Source organism: Lactuca virosa, chromosome 6 (assembly GCF_052849685.1).
Source record: "Lactuca virosa cultivar CGN04683 chromosome 6, Lactuca_virosa_CGN04683_v6, whole genome shotgun sequence".
In the NCBI taxonomy this organism is placed as follows: Eukaryota; Viridiplantae; Streptophyta; class Magnoliopsida; order Asterales; family Asteraceae; genus Lactuca; species Lactuca virosa.
This window is the reverse complement of record NC_136431.1, coordinates 209,375,978-209,398,437: the sequence shown is the minus strand read 5'-3', so window position 1 is coordinate 209,398,437 and position 22,460 is coordinate 209,375,978. Positions and strand designations below refer to the sequence as shown.

The 22,460-nt window shown below is 37.2% G+C and overlaps 1 protein-coding gene across 3 annotated transcripts; it reads right to left on the bottom strand.

Moving 5' to 3' along the window:
* Positions 1–18,035: 18,035 nt before the first annotated feature.
* Positions 18,036–22,222, bottom strand: LOC145119611 (uncharacterized). Of its 3 annotated transcripts, none has more exons than XR_013713907.1 (3): positions 19,496–22,222; positions 18,712–18,854; positions 18,036–18,614 (listed from the first exon to the last, which is right to left on the bottom strand). XR_013713907.1 is itself a non-coding variant. In XM_079055291.1 (1 exon), the coding sequence occupies exon 1, from the start codon at positions 21,873–21,875 to the stop codon at positions 19,446–19,448; it is 2,430 nt and encodes an 809-aa protein (XP_078911417.1). In that variant the 5' UTR covers positions 21,876–22,221; the 3' UTR covers positions 19,238–19,445. The 3 variants fall into 3 exon arrangements, 1 of the variants encoding a protein (XP_078911417.1); XR_013713908.1 differs by having other exon boundaries at positions 18,767–18,854; XM_079055291.1 differs by lacking the exons at positions 18,036–18,614; positions 18,712–18,854 and having other exon boundaries at positions 19,238–22,221.
* Between the last annotated feature and the right edge of the window lie 238 nt (positions 22,223–22,460).

Genomic DNA, 22,460 nt, shown 5'->3' with positions numbered 1-22,460 from the left:
CTTAGCGTACAGATGAGTACGCCCTGCGTACTCAGTCTGAAGCCGAGTGGGACTCGATACTAGGCGCGGCCCGATGGAGGGCAGGGGGCCAGTATGAGGTTTATTATGTATGGTATTGGGTAGTTTGGGGAACTCACTAAGCCTTGTGCTTACGGTTTTCAGTTTATGTATCGGGTAGTTCTGGTTCCAAGGGGAAGAGCTCAGGATGACTGCATCGCACACACCACATAGTTCCGCTTTCTTGATTACTCTGGTTTGAGATGATGTTTGATACATTTATTTGATTTGGATTGTATTGATGATGTCTTTGGAATACTGTTTTTATTAAATTAAAAATGAAATTTTTGGGTCATATTTTGGGACGTTACAGAAAGTGTTTCCTTACAATCAGTCTCATGAATTAGAGCAAAACCTTTTCCACCTAGATTTTATGGTGCATACGTTCCCATCCATGTGAATCTATCATTTCCAACCTATAATCATAAGACAAGGTTTAGGACAAAACCAAATTAAAATTTAGCTTTCCTTTCATGGACTGAACTTCGCTTATTCTAAATTTCTTGCCCTTTGGTAGCACAAGGGCCTACCAGTGCTTCTGTGTTGTTAAGAAGCTCACCCATATTGATCAACTAACCAACATGATATGCTTTTGTAGATAAATGAAAAACATAGAACTCATAAGCATTTCCAACTCAACTAGAAGTGCACAGAAATAAGAATGTGTCAACCAAACACGATAGATTATCAACCTCAGGTCGCGTGCTAGTGATAACTAAAAGGTTTATTGCCGATTGACTCTTGAAAGTCTCAAGATCAATACGACTCCCGCTGACTTCTTGACATATGTGTTTTCTCTCAAGGAACATTCCTTGACGATCTAAAATAAATATTCAAAACTTCGTGTGGATTCCCGACAAGAAAAACACTTAATATAATTGTCATAAGTTTATCTTTTGTTTTGATGAAAACATCACAATTCCAATTCTAAATGTGTTAGAGTAAGAAAACATTATTACTTTATATTTAACGAGGTGTTATAAACATTCTTAGTTTAAAATGAGTTTTTAGATACGATTTGTAGTAACTAGAGCATGGCTCTAAAACTTGATTTGGAATGAAGTATGACTCATCTATGATCGAATTCTTTCCAACAATATATGATTCTTCTTCTTAGTCATACAATTGCACTAAGATGTTCTTCGAGGATCAATTGTGATATAAATCCACAATCACTAAGATGATCATAAAACATGATACTAAGGCATTCTCCTTTCTTATCAGATTGGAAAATCTTTTATCTTTTTGCCTAATAGATTATTCTTATTAATTCTGCTACTCTTTGAATCTTTTCAAAGTATTAAAATTATGCTTAATCTTATAAACACAACCATATTTTTTGAAACATAAGAAAATCATGACGAATAGAATTATCGCCCTTTGTGGTGGATCTGAATAGTCCATATCAACATGTACTAGATCCATTAGTCCTTCACTTGACTCACATAAACATGAATGAATTAGTTATAATTTTCCAATGAACAATATTCTCATATACTATACAATGTGACTTATACAATACCAAGTATCTGTCCAGTTGGTGATGAGATTTCCTTTCACTTGGTCAATTATGACAACACCACACACAATATTATAAGAATAAAATCCACAATTAATATTGTCAATATTATAAATGTAACCAACACTTTCATAAATGTCATTGTAAGGAAATATAAATAAGGCAACCAGATAAACCAAAATTTCACTTTATTGAAAATAAACAAAAAGTTGGAAGTCGTCCTTACAATGAATAAAATGAAAACTATGTTTCTAGACATCTCCAAAGAGTAACAACAATCTATTAAATTATCCCAACTCCATAGTAGTAGCTCCAAAGTCTAATCATTGAACCATGTGACCAAAGTCCATTTCTCATGATCAGATTTAGCTCACCTTGCTCAAGCTTCCTTCTTTCTCTTAGCTCCTTTAATGCCATAAAAATATGATCATCACATCATGTATTAAGAGTCTATGAATAGGAACTTACACAACAATGGAGCCAGATAATGGATGTACCTGAAGTAGAGTCATTCGAATTGACTTTACCATCTCTGAGATCTTTCAGTGTGACATCCCCATTTTCACGGCCAGAAAAGACCGATTTTGTTTATGCTTTATAAAAATCAGATTACCTCTTTTAATAAAAATGTTGCGGAATTTGTTCCTAGAAAAACAAGATAAATACGTTATCAAAGCATTTCCGAAGAAATGTATTTTTATTCATTTTAAAACATTGGGATGTCATCGTCAATACAGAAACATAAGCATAAACAGAACTTACATTCATTATCACTAGTGATTTATATCTCCTTAATCTCTCAGTGTAATGTAACTTCATATCGACACCTGTGATTCAAATAAACTGAGTGGATCAGGTTGGGAAACCTGGTGAATACATAGGGTTTTCAACCCACAATAATATAATTATTATGTTTAAACATCAAACAATTAACCCAATTACCCATCCCCATTATCTTCTTTACTCTTAAGGATCTACCCTAAGAATCAGCTATTCCTCGTTCATTCATTCCTAAGGATTATCCTAAGGAATAGGCACGAAATCCATCGTTGCTAATGACACATCTGTCAAGCACAACTGCTAATATTATCACTTAGGCGCATCTGCCAGAATTGTGACATTCTTTATGGGGCGCATCTGCCGGTATAGTCCTGTAGGCGCATCTGTCGGGGTTATGAGGTTCTCTATTAGGCGCTTCTGCCGGTAGAGACCTTTTGGCGCATCTGCCAGGGTTATCTCGTTTATTGACAGTATCATTTTCGAGAGTCCACTCGCAATACATGTCAATGGGTTTTTAGAGTACACCGGTGAACACATCGTTCACAACACCTACAGGTTGCGAGCCTGCTAGTGTTCCACTTGACTGTCTAGAATAGTCTGTGGTTGTCATCCATACTCTTCTAGATGACGGGGCCAACATTTGGAAAAAGAATTCTCACATCGTCCACCTCTCACCCTTACCTCATGGTCTATATTACCTCTTAACTTATCGTCCAACTCATATTTCATCTACCCATGTTTTACCCAAACATTTTTGTAGATATAAAATACATATACAGTTTAAATCATTTAAAACATGTATAAAAATTGTTCATCCAGCATAGACAGCAAGTATTCAGACAATATGCACACATAGCACGTAGTTTATATTAAATACTTCATATCTATGCGTAAGATGAAAGTAACTATGCACTCACCTAGTAAGGTGGTGACTCGGTACTCGGACAACACTTTGTTTACTTCAAACACATCCTTTGACAGAACCTAGTATCATTACCACTAGACTTTAGTCTAATATTCTTCGAGACTAATTAATAGTCTAGCTATTATTACTATTATATAAGCGTTAAATAATACTCTTCACCTACTATGTACAGACAGGGGCCAGACATAAAACACCGGAGGGCAGGACCATTTTGGCATATAACACTTCTGAAATCCAACAACCCTATGCGGCCCTTTAAACCAGATTCCCCGTACCGCGAGTAGTTAAAAATATATTATAACGACACTTATATAACCCATAATAATAGCCCAAATACTCATTATAAGGTCCTAATAACATTACTATATTTAAACATAAGCTATACTTAAGGTAGGGTAAGCATATCTCACTTACCAGGGATTTGGCTAGGAGCCGGGATCTACAGGGGCAAAACTTCCAAGCCCAAATCTCTTCTTCTCGTAGCCTTCCGGCGCTCCGGGACTCGCCTCTAACACCTAGGAGGTGCTAGGGAATGGGGAAGAGGGTTTGGGGGTAATGGGAGAGAAAGAGTATGAAAGGTCTGAGTTTTTGGGGGTGATTTACGCCTCTATTTATTGGCTGTCTGGGCCGATTCACGTCGTGAGAAAGGGTGCTCACGTCGTGAGCCTTGCGTAGGCTCCAAGGCGAAGTCTGGTGCTGACACGTGGCACCGGACGCAGGTAAAACAGCCAATCTTTAAAAATTCATAACTTTCGCATACGAACTCCATTTTTAACGTTCTTTATATCCACGCGCATGTAAAGACAAGATCTACAACTTTCCTTTTGACTCCATCGGCTAATTCTCGACCGATTTTAAATTTAATAGTATGAGAAGATTACACTGTTAAATGTCCGCGTAAAATTCGTAACTTCTTCATACAGACTCCGTTTTTGTCTGTGTTTTTATCGTTGAGTTCCTATTAATGCGATCTTCAACTCTTATAAAATTCATAACTTCCTCATACGAAGTCAGATTTGGGCGTTCTTTTTTTTGTATGTTCTCGGTTTAACGTATACTACAACTTTCGTTTAGATCACTAAGGCTAAAAAGTCCTCCATCATAATTTCACTATTTACGTCTCCCGGTGCCGTGCTGGTTTTGCCGTAAAACTTCGAAGGGCCATAATTTCTTCGTTATAATTCGGATTTCGGTGTTCTTTATATGTACGGAACCCTTGTAACATATACTACCACTTGGAAAAGATTAATCCTTCTAAATAATATTCCATCAAAAACTCATTTTTGATGCTGATTGTCTCTAAATTGACTAGCCCGGATCTGCGGGCGTTACAATTATCTCCCCCTTAGGATGATTACGTCCCGGAATCATCAACGAAACAGGGCAGTATAATGACTCCATACGTTATCTGTTCATCCTAGGTAATAACCGTAACTTCTATGTTGCTACGAATGTGTATCTAACTCCTGGTCTTCTTGACTGCAAGCGGTGTTTGATCTTGCACCCGTTCTCTATGCCTCGTTAGACTTTCAATCATGACCTTCGTGTCACAACCTCGCTCTTTATCAGAGACTCATTCTTGTTCTTAACAAACTTAAGATAAGTTTATTTGATTACTACAATAGACCGATATGTCACGTTCTAATGACCTCTCATCGTATGTTGCAACGCTTAGACTCAGGTCTCTTAGAGTCAAATTCTGGAATTGAATATGCTTTCGTTCATGTTCTGATCACATCTTAAAAGGTAGCATTTCTAGCTACAAGAAACTATCGCGATACCTCTACTCATCGCTTTGATTATATTTCACTTCAATCTTCCGACTTAAGCCGGATGTTACATCGAACTTGGTTCTCTGTACCATGTAACATACTCATCTTAGTCGGACTCGATTTGATATGACCACTAGGGTCGGAATAACAATCATCTTCTTAGTCATTACCGAAACGATGGCAACGACATACTTGAATAAAACGTAATCAATTACTAGCTTCTTGGTAACCTTGTGACTTTCCCTGATCCAAGTGCGAGTCCTGTGCTTCTGGTAGTATAGACCTCTACTACCATTCACACCTACTCATACTCGTCCCAAGTATTGTCTCACAGTTCCCCAAGTTCTTATCTCTTAGAAGCACAAAACAATTTAACACATACGAATGTGTCCAAATAATCATTAATATTTCCCTAGACTCTACTAGGACTTCTTCCATGCATATCTTCAACAACAATTCTGCTTCAACTTGGTTGGTGATGGAAACGTCAGACGATGGGATAACTTCACGGATTATACAAAAAATCTTTCTTTCTGCTAATCAAAAGTGTACTTCTCCCGTACTAGATGTATTATTTATTAGACGCATTCTAAAGGCAAGATATCACTCTTACGATATCTTCCGATAGGTATCATTCACTATCGTAAGCCTTCTCATTTCCTCCATTTGCTCAGTCTGCTATGAGTCCTTATCATCACATTCTATACACCAAAGCAGGCGTTCGGTGTATTGAGACGAGAATATAGATAGAGGAAGATTTAGACGCGTATTCCTCCTTATTACTCCGAAAAGTTACACGCCAGTTCTAACACCGTAATTAAACGTTTAGAAATCTGAACACATAAAATTTCTAGATCCGGTAGGCAACAGACCATAGAACCGATCAAACAATAGCATAAAGCATCACAAATCATTTAGCACATAAAAGCATTTTAGGCATCTTCCCTAATTAAGCTAGTGCTTGTGTCTATTCAGGTGTACTTCCTAAAATATATTAGACACACTCCTCACGATCATCGCTTAGCATTCTAAGTATAAGTCTAGAAATAAATACTTATTCCTAGTTCGCTTAAACTAATGCTCTGACACCAACTGTGACATCCCCATTTTCACGGCCAGAAAAGACCGATTTTGTTTATGCTTTATAAAAATCAGATTACCTCTTTTAATAAAAATGTTGCGGAATTTGTTCCCAGAAAAACATGATAAATACGTTATCAAAGCATTTCCGAAGAAATATATTTTTATTCATTTTCAAACATGGGGATGTCATCGTCAATACAGAAACATAAGCATAAACAGAACTTACATTCATTATCACTAGTTATTTATATCTCCTTAATCTCTCAGTGTAATGTAACTTCATATCGACACCTGTGATTCAAATAAATTGAGTGGGTCAGCTTGGGAAACCTGGTGAGTATATAGGGTTTTCAACCCACAATCATATAATTATTATGTTTAAACATCAAACAATCAATCCAATTACTCATCCCCATTATCTTCTTTACTCTTAAGGATCTACCCTAAGAATCAGCTATTCCTCGTTCATTCATTCCTAAGGATTATCCTAAGGAATAGGCACGAAATCCATCGTTGCTAATGACACATCTGTCAAGCACAACTGCTAATATTATCACTTAGGCGCATCTGCCAGAATTATGACATTCTTTATGGGGCGCATCTGCGGGTATAGTCCTTTAGGCGCATCTTTCGGGGTTATGAGGTTCTCTATTAGGCGCTTCTGCCGGTAGACTCCTTTTGGCGCATCTGCCAGGGTTATCTCGTTTATTGACAGTATCATTTTCGAGAGTCCACTCGCAATACATGTCAATGGGTTTTTAGAGTACACCGTTGAACACATCGTTCACAACACCTACTGTTTGAGAGCCTGCTAGTGTTCCACTGGACTGTCTAGAATAGTTTGTGGTTGTCATCCATACTCTGCTAGATGACGGGGCCAACATTTGGAAAAAGGCTTCTCACATCGTCCACCTCTCACCCTTACCTCATGGTCTATATTACCTCTCAACTTATCGTCCAACTCATATTTCATCTACCCATGTTTTACCCCAACATTTTTGTAGATATAAAATACATATACAGTTTAAATCATTTAAAACATGTATAAAAATTGTTCATCCAGCATAGACAGCAAGTATTCAGACAATATGCACACATAGCATGTAGTTTATATTAAATACTTCATATCTATGCATAAGATGAAAGTAACTATGCACTCACCTGGTAAGGTGGTGACTCGGTACTCGGACAACACTTTGTTTACTTCAAACACATCCTTTGACTGAACCTAGTATCATTCCCACTAGATTTTAGTCTAATATTCGCCGAGACTAATTAATAGTCTAGCTATTATTACTATTATATAAGCGTTAAACAATACTCTTCACCTACTATGTACAGACATGGGCCAGACATAAAACACCGGAGGGCAGGACCATTTTGGCATATAGCACTTCTGAAATCCAACAACCCTATGCGGCCCTTTAAACCAGATTCCCCGTACCGCGAGTAGTTAAAAATATATTATAACGACACTTATATAACTCATAATAATAGCCCAAATACCCATTATAAGGTCCTAATAACATTACTATATTTAAACATAAGTTATACTTAAGGTAGGGTAAGCATATCTCACTTACCAGGGGTTTGGCTAGGAGCCGGGCTCTGCAGGGGCAGAACTTCCGAGCCAAAATCTCTTCTTCTCGGAGCCTTCCGGCGCTCTGGGACTCGCCTCTAACACCTAGGAGGTGCTAGGGAAGGGGGAAGAGGGTTTGGGGGTAATGGGAGAGAAAGAGTATGAAAGGTCTGAGTTTTTGGGGGTGATTTACGCCTCTATTTATAGGCTATGTGGGCCGATTCACGTCGTGAGAAAGGGTGCTCACGTCGTGAGCCTTGCGTAGGCTCCAAGGCGAAGTCTGGTGCTGACACGTGGCACCGGACGCACGTAAAATAGCCCATCTTTAAAAATTCATAACGTTCGCATACGAACTCCGTTTTTAACGCTCTTTATATCCACGCGCATGTAAAGACAAGATCTACAACTTTCCTTTTGACTCCATTGGCTAATTCTCGACCGATTTTAAATTTAATAGTATGAGAAGATTACACTGTTAAATGTCCGCGTAAAATTCGTAACTTCTTCATACAGACTCCGTTTTTGTCTGTGTTTTTATCGTTGAGTTCCTATTAATGAGATCTTCAACTCTCATTTAGGTCGCGTAAGCCAAAAACCGCTCGAACTAAAATTCGAGTTTCGGGTCGTGCACTGTTAAGCCAAATCTTATAAAATTTATAACTTCCTCATACGAAGTCAGATTTGGGCGTTCTTTTTTTGTATGTTCTCGGTTTAACGTATACTACGACTTTCGTTTAGATCACTAAGGCTAAAAAGTCCTCCATCATAATTTCACTATTTACGTCTCCCGGTGCCGTGCCGGTTTTGCCGTAAAACTTCGAAGGGCCATAACTTCTTCGTTATAATTCGGATTTCGACGTTCTTTATATGTACGGAACCCTTGTAACATATACTACCACTTGGAAAAGATTAATCCTTCTAAATAATCTTCCATCAAAAACTCATTTTTGATGCTGATTGTCTCTAAATTGACTAGCTCGGATCTGCGAGCGTTACATTCAGGTACTTTGGGAAGTTTTGCAACCAATATCCTCTCAATTAGCAGTAAAACTGTTGGATTAGGTGTCTAAGCCCATAACTATAATTGGTATGTACTTGATTTGATAGTAGCATGGTCCTTTTGGGTTGCATTCACCATAGCAACTGGACAGAATGAGTTTTGGAGTGAGAGGTTATTTAATGGTTTATTAATATATTATAAGTAAAAAAATTAATTGAGAAATCATATTATTTAATTATTATTGATCATAAATTAATTTGGAATTAAATTAGTGATGAAAGGAACTGATTAAAAGTAAGGGGACTGGTTTTGCAAATCATTGATAGTTGCAAAATGGGTTGTTGGATCAACTTGGAAGGGTTGGGCGAAATCTATGGGAAGCCCATAGAAGATTTCGTCCAAGGGGGCCTTCTGGAAGGTTTCCATGGGCTGCTTAAGGGTTAAGATATCATATTAGGGTTTCCACTTAAAACCCTAGCAGCCACAAGTATATAAGGACCCCTTAGCCTCTAGAAATCGGCCACTTGATTCCTAAGAAGAAACCCTAGCCGATTTCATACTCCCTCTCCCTCATTCTTTGCTTGTGGTGTTTGTGACTCCATTAGAGGTGCAACGCTTGGGGCACTAGGCTTTCGAAGGTCAAGGAATTGAAGTGAGGACTGCTTGTTACTACTAGCTAACAAGAAAGGTATTCATCCAAACCCTAATATGATTAGATTTCGATTTTACATCTTAGAATTAGGCTTCTTGATTTGGAAAATTAATTTGTATGTATAACTTGAGAAAAACCTAGATCCAAAGCAAATAGGGTTGCATGTGCACATAGGATTGTTGTAATACTCCTGGGTATTTTAACACCCCAATTTCCAGGAATGAGATTTTAGGGATTTTATGCAATTAAGAAAGCCTACTCGACGATTTGGGAGTCCCCAACTCGTCGTGTAGAAACTCATATGGCCACATGGATTATGGAACCTACTCGACGAGTTGGAGGACCCCAACTCGACGAGTTGAGGTTGTGCATGAAAACCCTAATTTTTAGGGTTTGCACCCTATTTAAAGGACCTTAAGTCCTCTCACCAGCATCCCTTACTACCTTATCATGCAGAAAGAAACCCTAATCGAGCTAACCTTCCATTTTGAGAGTATGTAGGGCTAAAAAGAGTGTGTGTTTAGTGCATTTCTTGAAGTAGCTTGAAGTGGTGAGTGCATAACTGAAGGAAGGGGTTGTAGATCCGGCTTTTGCATTGTTGTAGCAGCCATCTTGAGGTATAAAGCTGCTACCTTGACCTTTCATTGCTTAGATCTCCTCTCATGAAAGAAAATGGTCCTTTTGGTACATCTTGGAGTCATTCTCGGATTTGGGCTTGTCATGAGTCATGAGGACATTGATTTAGATCTAGACCCCTTTAGGCCTCCTTAGGCCTAAAGACTCAAGCTTTGTCAAGCTTTGACCAACTTCCATGCCTTAAACCCTTTGTTAAGCCTCATTTTAGCAAGTTAGCCCCCTTAATTCCATGCATGGACGTAAAGCTTGCAGCTTTACGTAATATCTCAGCCTTAGAAGACTAGATCTACAGTTTGGAGCCTTGATTTCGTGTAAAAGCATCTGAATGAGAAAAGGGTTGAAGGAACTCGACTAGTTGCTTATCCAACTCGATGAGTTGGATAAGGGTTTTACCGCTTTCTGGATTCTGATTGAACTCGGCGAGTTGGTGAGACAACTCGACGAGTTGGTTAAGGTTTTCCCGATCTTCTGGACACTACATGGACTCGACGAGTTGTTTGGAAACTCGGCGAGTTGACTCAAGTTTTCACGGTTTCTGAGTTCTGAAGGAACTCGACGAGTCAGTAAGTTGTACTCGACGAGTTGGGTCAACATGGACTGTTGACCTTGACCATTGAATTTGACCTTGACCAAGGGTTGAGCAAGTTTGACTTCTGAGGGTATTTTGGTGATTTGGGTTTTGATAGAATTGTTCTTATGGTGGTTGTAGGTGTTTGAGTTGGAGCTGTGTTTGGGAGTTTGACATTATCATCCAGTGCTACTTGCGAGGTGAGTTTTCCTCACTATACTAACAGGGTCGAAGGCACCAATGCCGACCCTTTTGGATTATTATCCTGGTTATAAGATGATGTTATGCTTAGTGATCTGCTAAATCTATATCCTGGTATATAGGATGATGATATGTTTAGTGACTTGTTAGGTCGGTATCCTGGTATATAGGATGATGTTATGATTAGCGATCTGTTAGATCTGTCTGATTGTTTGTACATGCTAGCTAGCGTTTGATATCTATGTGTTGATTGTATGTTTGGGGTGGGTTGAGGCGATCTTGCTTTGTGCTCTATGCCAACATACCCAGGGCGGCCCGGATAGACTACAGACCCATCGGGGCGTACCAGTCAGGCCGAAGGCCCGGCGAACGGTCCAGACAGGCTGAAGGCTCGAGAGGGCGGACCAGACATGCTGAAGGTTCTGAGAGTGGGCCAGATAGACTGAAGGCCCGGTGAGGGCGGTCCAGTCATACTTAAGACTCTGAGAGTGGGCCGGATAGACTGAAGGCCCGGTGAGGACGGTCCAGTCATACTGAAGACTCTATATGCATGTTGTTTGTTATGATATTGTTCTGGTTTGTATGGTGTTGGTATTTTGGGGTAAACTCACTAAGCTTCGGGCTTACAGTTTTGCATTTTGTTTTGGGTACTTCATATGATCGCGGGAAGGCAAATGCATGATCGTGCACCTCCCTACATTTTATGATTTTGATTTCTAGGATTCTTCAATATGAAACTATTTTGAAAACATTTTGTAATAAATAATGGTTTTTGGATGTTTGAAAAAGTTTTAAATTTGCACGAATTTTATGGATGTTACAAAACCCATCAGTGGTATCAGAGCTTAGGGTGTTTTTCTGTTATATATGATGCAATTGTAATTTGTTCAAAGCTGAATCAAAATCGTTTTTGCTCACTGTCTGCGGAACTCGACGAGTTCTAAGATGAACTCGATGAGTTGGACCAACTCGACGAGTCCATGACCTGACTCGACGAGTTGGTTCGTCTGTTGGCAGATTTTTCGGATTTCACCTTGCTCAAGCTTCCTTCTTTCTCTTAGCTCCTTTAATGCTATAAAAATATGATCATCACATCATGTATTAAGAGTCTATGAATAGGAACTTACACAACAATGGAGTCAGATAATAGATGTACCTGAAGTAGAGTCATTTGAATTGACTTTACCATCTCTGAGATCTTTCAGGTACTTTGGGAAGTTTCACAACCAATATCCTCTCAATTGGCAGTAAAAACAAATGGACTCTTTGGGCTTAACACATGGGATGATCTCAGAACGAGCCTTTTTCCTTACCATACGATCAAACTGTTTGACCTTGGTTGATCCCTTTCCGTTGGGAAGAGAAATTTTTTCTGAACCACCAATGTCACCATCACCAATGTACATGGAAACCTTGGAATTAGACCCTATAATCAACTCTGATTCAGATGTGCTCTTAAGCATTTATGCTTCAACAACTATCAACATTTGGGTAAGATCAATTAGGGTTACATCGAGATTCCTTATATGGAATTTTTCTACAAACTGACCATATGACTTAGGAAGCGAGAGTAGAACCAAATCAATGGCTTGCTCCCTTGGGAAAATGAAACCCATTCTATTCAACTTGTCAATGTATGATTTCATTTGTAGAACATGTGCACACATAAAATTTCCATCTTGATGTTACATACCAATAGGGATTGAGTAGTCTCACATCTTTCAACTTGAGGAAAATGTGACGTTGGGAGAGTCACAAGAGGAGGAGGTGGAAGAAAGATGATGTCTAGTTCCATCATTTCCTAAGGAAGGAAAAACAATTTTACCTTGACTTGAAATTGGAAGACCATCTCTAGAAGATTGAGGAAAACTATTTTCTTAAGAATGAGGAAGATCATTTCTATCTTCATAAGATATTTTAAAATAGGAGAAAAAGGGAATTCAAGTAAGTTGATTTTAGTCCTTAATTATTAACCCATAAATTTTAAATCAATGCTAGGATCCATATTTTCGATTTGAACTTTGAAGAGGGATGTCGTAGTCAAATTCAAATCTATTTTAGGTAGGTAACGATTTTACCAATTCCAATCTTATGAAACTCCTAGATCTTTTAAGATTCATTTATTCTTATCAATGACATGTTTAATCTCAGATTATGCTCTCACTTTTGTGACTGAGATGCCGAGGATCACAAATGAGATGTGAATAACCATGCAAACCCGTCTGACAACCTCGATTTCATTTATCATCTCTCATTGATGTGTCGGTTAACCACACATGCTCCGTCAATAATGATAATTTTCAAGAGGCCCATCATATCTTTTTATAGTCACTATTAGTGTGCCGGTTAACCACGCACGCTCCACTAACGATATATAAAGCATGATGTACGTTTTTCATGGATTAACATACTTTTCACATTTTTCCTAAAGTAACTAAGAGTAGGATTTTAAAAATGGTTTAGTTACTTTATATCATTATACTTATTAATGAGATTATGTCTTATCAAATCCGTTCGGATAACAACCCTCCACCATACAGGAGAGTGGTGGGTGAGAGTGGACACTCATTCAACGGCCATTTTATAGGCCGCTTCCTTATACCCTCTTTATAACATGGTTTCGTGAATGAGGCGTGCTAGCGATTTGACTGACTTGTCTTATACATATATTATATTAATGTTTTCATTATGTATAGTATAAGGTGTATTTTAAAACTTTTCTAAATACAAGGTTTAAATATTAATTATCTAAATTAAATCTTTTAATTATATAATATTAAACCAATTATGATTTATCTTTATCTATTAATTAACCAATTAATTAAATCATTATGGATTAAATAATTATTTACTATTAAACAATTAATAAAATAATTCAAATTTAATCCTAATCCTAAGCCTTCTAATTTTTTTTTCGAAAAATAGGCTATGGTTTATCAGGTTTTAGTTGTTTAAATTTCAAGGCTTTTAAAATAACAAATAAGGAAACAAGGTAAGCCCTAAAAGGGATCCTCAATTTTCAAAAACTAGGCAAAGGGGCTAGGGTTTCTAAAACACTTGCAACTTTCGAAAATATGGGGTGGAGGCTAGGGTTTCAAGAACCTTAGAAGATTTCGAAATTTTCCTCATTAGGGTTTAGTTTCTATAATATAAACTTTAAAGGATCTATGTTCTCACTATGATTTGCAAACAACTTTTGAATATCAAGAACCCTAAACGTATGTTGCTATTTTCGAAATTATCAAAGGGTTATAGAAATTACAAAACTTTTTTTTATAGTAAATAAACAATGATTCCTTCTTGATCTAGCTTTAGAAAGCAAGCACCAGAAATCGCGTGCCTCTGATGGTTCACACCCAAACCCTAGCAAGTTGGAGGATAAAGAGGAGAGAGGAGATGGAATGAGGATTTTCAGTTCTCACTCTTGTAGAAGGATGCACAAAATTTTGAACCCTTAGGAGGGTTTATATAGGTGAATAAGGGAACTAGGATAAGACAGGTTTCCTTATATAAGCCTTATCCCTTTTCCTTGCTCCTTAAGGACTCTTAGGCTTCCTTAATGCCTAAGAAAACCCCTAAAACCATCTATAACTTCGTCCCCCCTCCTAGGGAGGTTCTAGAATTTGTCAATTTTAAACTTCTGAACATTGTCACCTTTAGTCCTTCCACTTTTAATTAATCCAATTAATCCCAAAATTAATTCTAATTAATTTCTGATTAATTCTTAATTAAATAATATTATTTCTAATTAATATATTATTCTGATAATATATTAATAAATTATTTATTTTGATTTCTAGTTAATTTAATAATCATATAATAATTTAATAAATCAGTCTCTCTCTCTCTCTCTCTCTCTCTCTCCAAATAGCATTCTAGTCCATTACTAGGTTTGAGGGCAACCCAAAAGGACTTTGCTAATAATTCAAGATTATACTAATTTAGTTATTGTCTTAGAATCTAATCCAACATAGTTTGGTTATCATTTGGTGGAAGGATGCCTAGGGATTGTATGTAGTAACGTAGGATAGACTGAGGACTCTTGATCTAGGCCTTCTTGCATGTTCCTTGTTTGGTTGTGGCTCTAGAGTATGATTATCTGTCCGGGTGTCTATCTCACCTCTGGGTACATATGGTTATGTATCCCTTGGAGTATTGGTTATGTATCCTTGTGTGTAGGATGTTGTTGAGCTGTAGTGATCTGCTACATTTATATACATATCCTTGTGTGTTAGGATGCAGCAGTAGTGGTATGCTGGTTAGAGTACCAGTAGGTTGGTTATCATCTAAAGGAGTGCCCTAAGGGTTGTAAGTAGTCATGTAGGATAGCCTGAGAACTCTTGATCTAGGCTTTCTTTCCTGTTCCTTGTTTGGTTGTGGCTCTAGAGTAGGATCATCTATTCGGGTGGCTATCTCACCTTTGGTTACTTATGAATATGTATTCCATGGAGATTAGTTGCTAGCAGATCAGTATGTTATGAGAGGTCTAGTAGGCAGTAGTGAACTGTATGATTGGTATTTGCATGTATTATGTGCCTACTTAATCGTTGATTGTTTATATGTCGACATGTGGTCGTGGGTTAGGTTGAGGTGGTCCTACTGTGTGTTGTAGGCCAAGATACATGGTGCAAGCTGGTTGTAAGCTGTAGGCATGGAGGCTCGGGAAGAGCGGTTGGGTTGAGGCGACATGCCAACATACCTGGGGTAATCCAGTCCGATGATTGTGGACATAGTATGCATGCTTGTATATGTTTTTTTGTGTGTGGTGTTTTGGGGGAACTCGCTAAGCTTTATGCTTACCCAATTGTTGTTGTTTTCCAGGTATCATTGGTTCATGGGAAGGTGAAGGCGTGACTGTACACACTCATAAACTACATTGAGGATTCCGCGTTATTATATTACTCTGATTTTTGATATATGTAACTTGGAATAAATGGTTTCTCTTAAAAATGGATTTATAATTGGGAAGTTTACTGTAACAAAAATGAAAAATTTTGGTGGTGAAAATGGGACGTTACAGAAGGCCAAGGATCGAGCCTATTAGCTTACGACCGAAGAGGCCAGAGCAGCGCCTGATGTTGTTACTGGTATGTATTTATTTATTTTCCTATTGATCTTTCCATATTTTATGCTTATGTTTATGTTTGTGACTAAGTACGTTCCTAGTTAATTCATTGCATGTGCTAGTATTCTTTGACTTTGGTCCGAGTTGATCCTTCATATCATTTTCATTCAGTAGGAGCTTCGATGTTGCTCTGGGAGCACTTGACCGTCCATTAGAGGTCACTATACTCAATAATCGTATGGTTTCAGCTTTGATGGTTTATCGTGACTGTGTGATGGAGATTTTCAAGGTGAGATTCTCGATTGATCTTATTCTCATTCCTATGGGCGAGGTCAGTGTGATTGTAGACATGGATTGGTTGAGCCGATTTGTGGCTCTAATTGATTGTGAGCGGCAGTTGGTGGTAGTTTGAACCCCAAGTAGGGAAGAGCTTACCATCCATGGTGAGGGTGCCAGAGTTAGATCGACTTTCTGCTCCGCCACTAGGGCTAGGAGATATTTACAACATGACTACACGAGATTCCATGTATATGTTGTCGACACTCGGAATGAGAAGAAGGAGTCAGTTTCAGAGGTACAAGTGGTTTGCGAGTTCCCCAACGTTTTCCCTAAGGATTTGTCGAGTGTGCCTCCATAGAAGCGTGTCGATTTTAGGATTGATTTGATTCCGGGTGCGACTTTGATAGCCAAGGCATCATATCGTTTTGCACGACCTGAGATGCATGAGTTGTCCACTCAACTTCAGGAGCTGTTGGCCTAAGGACTTTGTTCAATCAAACAGTTTGCCTTAAGGAGCATCGATTTTGTTTGTCAAGAAAAAAGATGTTTCACACAGGATGTGCATTCACTAATTTCCAAGGCTCTAAAAAGCTTGTCATGACACGTCATGGCTTCAAGGTTTGTAGTTGACGACATGTTTTAGCAAAATGTCGTCTTAAGCCATATATGTATATAAAAATGAATAATATTAGAAAAAATATATAGAATTATTAATTATATACAAAATTGTCGCCTTACAAACGATGTGGCTCGCCACGGCTCGTAAAAACTTAAAACGTTACCGTCAAGTCACATCTAATATTATTTAGAACATTGCTAATTTCTCTAATAAAATTAATAATTGTTAAAATCTATAAATTTGCTGAGCTTAAATTGAAAGTGTGGACTTTTTGAGTTGTCATTTATAAACTCAAAAAAGTTATTTATTTATTATTTATATAATTATTTATATAATATATAAAACACGATAAAATATAAAATAAATAAATAATTTAATTAACCAAATTGTATTTATTTTAAAAACAAAAAAGCAGTATTCATAAGTTAGATGCAAATATGCAACACATGACATCTTTTTCCACATAAAGTTAATAGTAGTAGCATCTTGTCTTGTTACATTTTTTAAAAGAAGATGTTCCCAATAAATAAGTATCCAAAGATCAACATTTTATTTTCTCAACAAAAAAAGACCACCTCATGGATCATGTGACATACACAAAATCATGTCCATTTTTATAAACCCCCTTTTATAAACAATTAAATAAATATTAGCCATCATGTTTTCCTTATAAAACTCATATTTTTTTCGTAGTAACTTTTAATATAGTATGCTTGTTTCTTCATAAACAAAATATATATCTTATTGAACATATTTAATAAAAATTAATCTTCCATTTATTATCTATCTCTAAGTAATCTTGTACCAACCTACCAATATAAACCTTTATACCTTAATAATACTTGTTCATAAGGTTTAAGATATAGACTCTTTGTGCATTAAGTTTGTACCTTGCATTTTCTTTTGATTATTCAACCATTATTATTCCAAAAAAAAATTAATAAATGGATAACAAATAAATAAGTTACATCTTATACTTAAGGTTATCGTTAAAAAGTCTCATTATTTTGTCATGGAAAAGTATTAACTTTCATTTTTTTAACAGAAAAATCATTATTATCTAATATTTTTCCCAAATTATCAAAAAATTATTTATTTTTAATAGAATATGAAAGGTTATCACATAAAATTAGATAATAAGGACTATTTTGTTCAAAAAATAAAAATTAAGACTTTTCTATAAACTATGACAACATAATAAAACTTTTATAACAATACTCCTATATACTTATACACAAAAGTCTTTTCATCTAACAACATATTTACACCATGACAAGAAACATACCTAAATAGATGAATATAATCCAACCAAAATTGTAAAATATGATTATTTTATACCAAAACATATGAAAAAAGAATGTCAAATATTCTATTTCCTCAACTAAAATAACAAATTCGGCTTATGCCGTAATGTAAAATGACGATCAAAGCATCTTTATGTGTTACTTCTGGCCGACAATCTTCCTACCCATCGGCTCCTCATTCGTTATATTTTTTCCATAACTTTTTTCCCAAAAATAATGTTTACTCCATAACCTAAAAAAAAAAAAAAAAATCAATAATTTCCTTTTTCCCTATCTTGATTGTAATCAAACCATTTTAGCCGCTCAAGGATTCATGATATTCCATAGCTCCTAAGTAAGAAGCAAACTTGACAAACTAAACCCTTCAGATAGAAAAACTTTGCACTTTGGTCCTTCCAATTTTTGTGTTTCTTTGACCAATCCCATGTAGAGATATTTCCAAATAGGCAGATACTACCAAAAGAAGAATTCTTTTCTAGAATCTTGCATTTTTCTTTTCTTTTTTTCTAACTTTAGATTTTTTTTTCTCAAAAACCCACTTTAATAATCTCTTGCCCACGTCACCCAATTTTCATCTGCAAGTCAATAACCATCAATTAATATCATAGCCCAAAATGTACAACTTTTAATGCACAAGGTACAAGTTTTAATAGCATCATTGCTCGATTTTACCTATAAAAAGAAAGATGCATGAACAAAGTGTTGTTGATGTTGGAAAAGAGCACACCTTACAAATTACAATCAACATATTACATCACCAAATCTTGGTTCCAAGGAGATTGGAAAATAGTGGCATTTTTGTAATTTCTGTTAACCTGTCAACAATGGCAAACAACATAGTACGAATATTTGAACTCAAGAAAATAAAAAGTTGCAAACTTTAGTTTGATACTTATTGTGCATGAATGGAGAAATTTGAATCAAAGTACTCTAATATGATTAAACTCATGAAAGGGGCAATATGGTAATTCCGTTCACCAATTATCAAGATCTCAAATGTATCATTTCTCGCAAAATTACCATTTCAACCTCGAGGAATGAGAAAACTAGAAAAATGAACCCCTTTCTTAACAATTCAAGAAAATTCCCAAGAATTTATCTAAAAACACAAAAAAGATTGAATTTTTTGATCATAGATTCCAATGTGATTTAGAAGATGAAAGAATTTAACAAACTCATGAAAAGGGCAATATGGGAATTCTGCTCTCTAATTATCACCATTAGTAAATTACCAACAACGCTACAATCTCATAAGTCATAACTTATCAAACAAGGTGGTTTCTTGCAAAATTACCAATTTAACCTCAAAAAAAAAATGAGCCCTAAAACTAAAAACAAATACCAAACAAAATTCCTGCATAAACTAATAATAATATAATCAAAAAACACAAAAAAAGATCCGATTTTTACGGAGATGAAGCATCAAACAAAACCTCATTAAGCATATCATCCTCACCATTAGCCACTGCAAAAAATTCTGCATCTTTTTCATCATCATTTGAGAAATCCCTTTTTTCAACCCTAGAATGAGCAGCAATAAAGATCAATTTCTGAGCTTTTTCCATTCCACTCCTCGATTGAGCCCATTTCAAGAAAGACCAATTCCATTTAAACCCACATGACGTGGCATGAAGAAAAATCAACCTCACTGCAACTTTCCTCAAAGAATTAAACTCTGTTAAATAAGTTTCCCAAACTAACCTGCTACTTTGTGGATTAGCGATTTTCATTTTACCCGAAATGGGGTCTCTTTGTTTTAATTGAACAGCTTGCGCATACACTGGATCTAGCCCTTCTGTTCGCCATTTCATGAGCTCCATTAATGCGATATGAGCTTCTTGTTGGGATACGAGACGTGTTATGAGTTTGTCTACGTCTTTTTCTTGATCGGGAGTTAAGCATTTGAAAGGTGGTAAATACTTCCCTGTTCTATCTCGGATTAGATAGAATGGGTCGAGGATGAATGCGGCAGCCCAAGCGGGGTGATAGTTTCTCTTAAACCTTTTGTCGAACACTTTGTCGACGTGGGTTTCGTTCATCTGAAACTTTAAGCACCAGTCTTTGAGTTTCACTCTGAGTTCTTCCCATAGTGGTAGACATTGCCCGATTCGTGGTCTTTCCTTTGAGATTTCGTGAGCCATGGATTTAATTAGCTTGACTAAGGAATGAACGGCTTCGATTTCCCTCCAAAATTGGGGATTTCGGATTGTTTCTTCAATCTCCCTCGCGAGTTGGTTTTCCATTGATAGTTTTTGGTAACTATCGTCGAGTAAAACCAATTGTAATGTTCTTGCGGAGGTTAAGATGTCTTCCACCATGTTAAACACGGGTTCGAATTCGAATTCGATTTCACTGGCTTTGAATGGAACTCGGAGCAATCTGGCTCGCCCGGATTCTTGAAACTGATATTTGAGAAAAGAATTTCTAATTTGAGATGTGGTATTCACGAAATTTGCTAGTTTAAAACAATTATCTGTCACGGACTTGAACAATGGTAGCTCCTTGTTAAAATCTTTAATCAAACTGTTAACTCCTTGAAACTGACAAGAGAGATTGATCATCCATTGATGTTGGTTTTCGAGATTCTTTAACGCTTTTGATTTGAATTTATCAGAAACAATGCCCACGCATTGTGGTAAATTATTCCCACAAATTTCAATGATCGTTTCCATTAAAACATCCTCTGCATACTTTGAAAATACATACCCATTTGTAAAAACAGCTCTTCGGAAAACACTTGTTCCATTCGGTAAATTCACAGATAAATTCACCAACTTTTCACCTGGTTTTGATTTCCATCCATCTGATGAAATTTGGAAGAACATTGCGTCTCGAATTCGAGCTTCTGATTCAGACTTCGCATTTTGGTACTTGGAATCCAGTCGTTCGCCGGCAAGTTCCCGGCGGGAGATTACCGGTAACCCGAGTTGATTCAAGAAAGTTTTGAATTTTGGATGATTTAAACTCGAAAACGAAACTGACCCGCAATTTTCATACACCCAATCTGTTAATAATTCGAGCGATGAATCGATTTGTGATTTCGTCAACGTTTGACCAGGTGATGTTTTTGGAGATTTTAATTTCTTCACACTATCTTCAAACATCGCTAAAGCACCCAAATCTTCTTTCCCACCTGATAACATCATATGTTGCTGCTGATGGTGGTACTGATGGTGATGCTGAGAGTACAACCCACTACTGCTTACAGCCATAACAGCCGGCGACGTCGACGTCGACGGCGCCGGCAATGCCGACGTCGACGGCGCCGGCAATGCAGGCATTGACTCAGGTCGGGTTGGGTACGACCCCTCGATTAAGAATCTTGCTGGTTCAATCATTGTAATCGGAGCAACCGAGTATGTCGTGGGAGGATTGGTGGCCCTGTTACGGTTGCCGGAGTTACGTTTGCGGTGGTTCTGCGGCGGCTGAGGCGAGGACGACGACGTCGGAGACGATAAATTCATCATTCCAGTTGGTGAAATGGAGGAAATCGGTTTTGGGTTAGAATCAGAGTTGAAATTTGGACAAGTTCCTCTTTTCAGATGCTCGGAGGCTGTTCTTGATGGATTTGAAGCGGAGAAAACGGCACCACATAAACAGCACCGGAGCTTGACGGCTTTTGGTAAACCGGTGTCGGGATTATGAGCAAGAATCGGCTCTAAATGAGCCCAATACCAAGCTCCTTTCCCTTTAATCGCTTTCGTACGAACCATCACAAGCCCTTCATATCGTTTATGAACAATCTTCGCCGCAGACTCATCCGTTGACTCCGGTACTGGGGGTGGTGGAGGTGGTGGTGATTGTTGGGGACTGGCTGTACTGGTCGACGCCGCCATTATTACCGGAAAAGGTTCAAGATTTCTTGATTTTCCGACAAAATATTTACTTGAATGAGGAAAATATTTTTGTGGGTATGTGTGAAAATGATATGTCAAGGAGGGGTATGTTTGAAAAACAGTGTCTTTTGTTTACCTCCTAGCATTATTTTTAGCCGGAGTAAGAAGTGTGGATGGAAGGTGGCCGGAATTCGAAGAAGTGGCGGAGGTCCATGGTCGCTCCGGTGATTTGAAGGTGGGTTGTTTTAGAATTTTGATGTAGTTGTTGGGAGGAAGGTTCTTTGTGTTTGGAAGAGAGAGATGAAGAAGGAAAGTGGGAGGGGGAGTGTGAGTCAAATAAAGGTTGTTTTTTGTTTAGTTTATTTTTGTTTTAGGACACATTTTAATCAACTTACATCTAATTAGTCTTGCAATGTTTTAATAAAATTGATTTTTGTTTTTTGTTTTTCTGTTTTTGATTTTGTTTTTGAGCTTGAGAATGCAACTAACCATTAACAATTATATTGTACATATTTTGGTTGTTTTTTTCTTGAAGGGGTAATCCCTGAAATATCAAATAACAAGATCTTCTATGAGTGAATAATT

What these genes read in the sequence shown, in the direction of transcription:
- LOC145119611 (XM_079055291.1), bottom strand. Translation starts at nt 21,875, where the DNA reads ATGGCGGCGTCGACCAGTACAGCCAGTCCCCAACAATCACCACCACCT.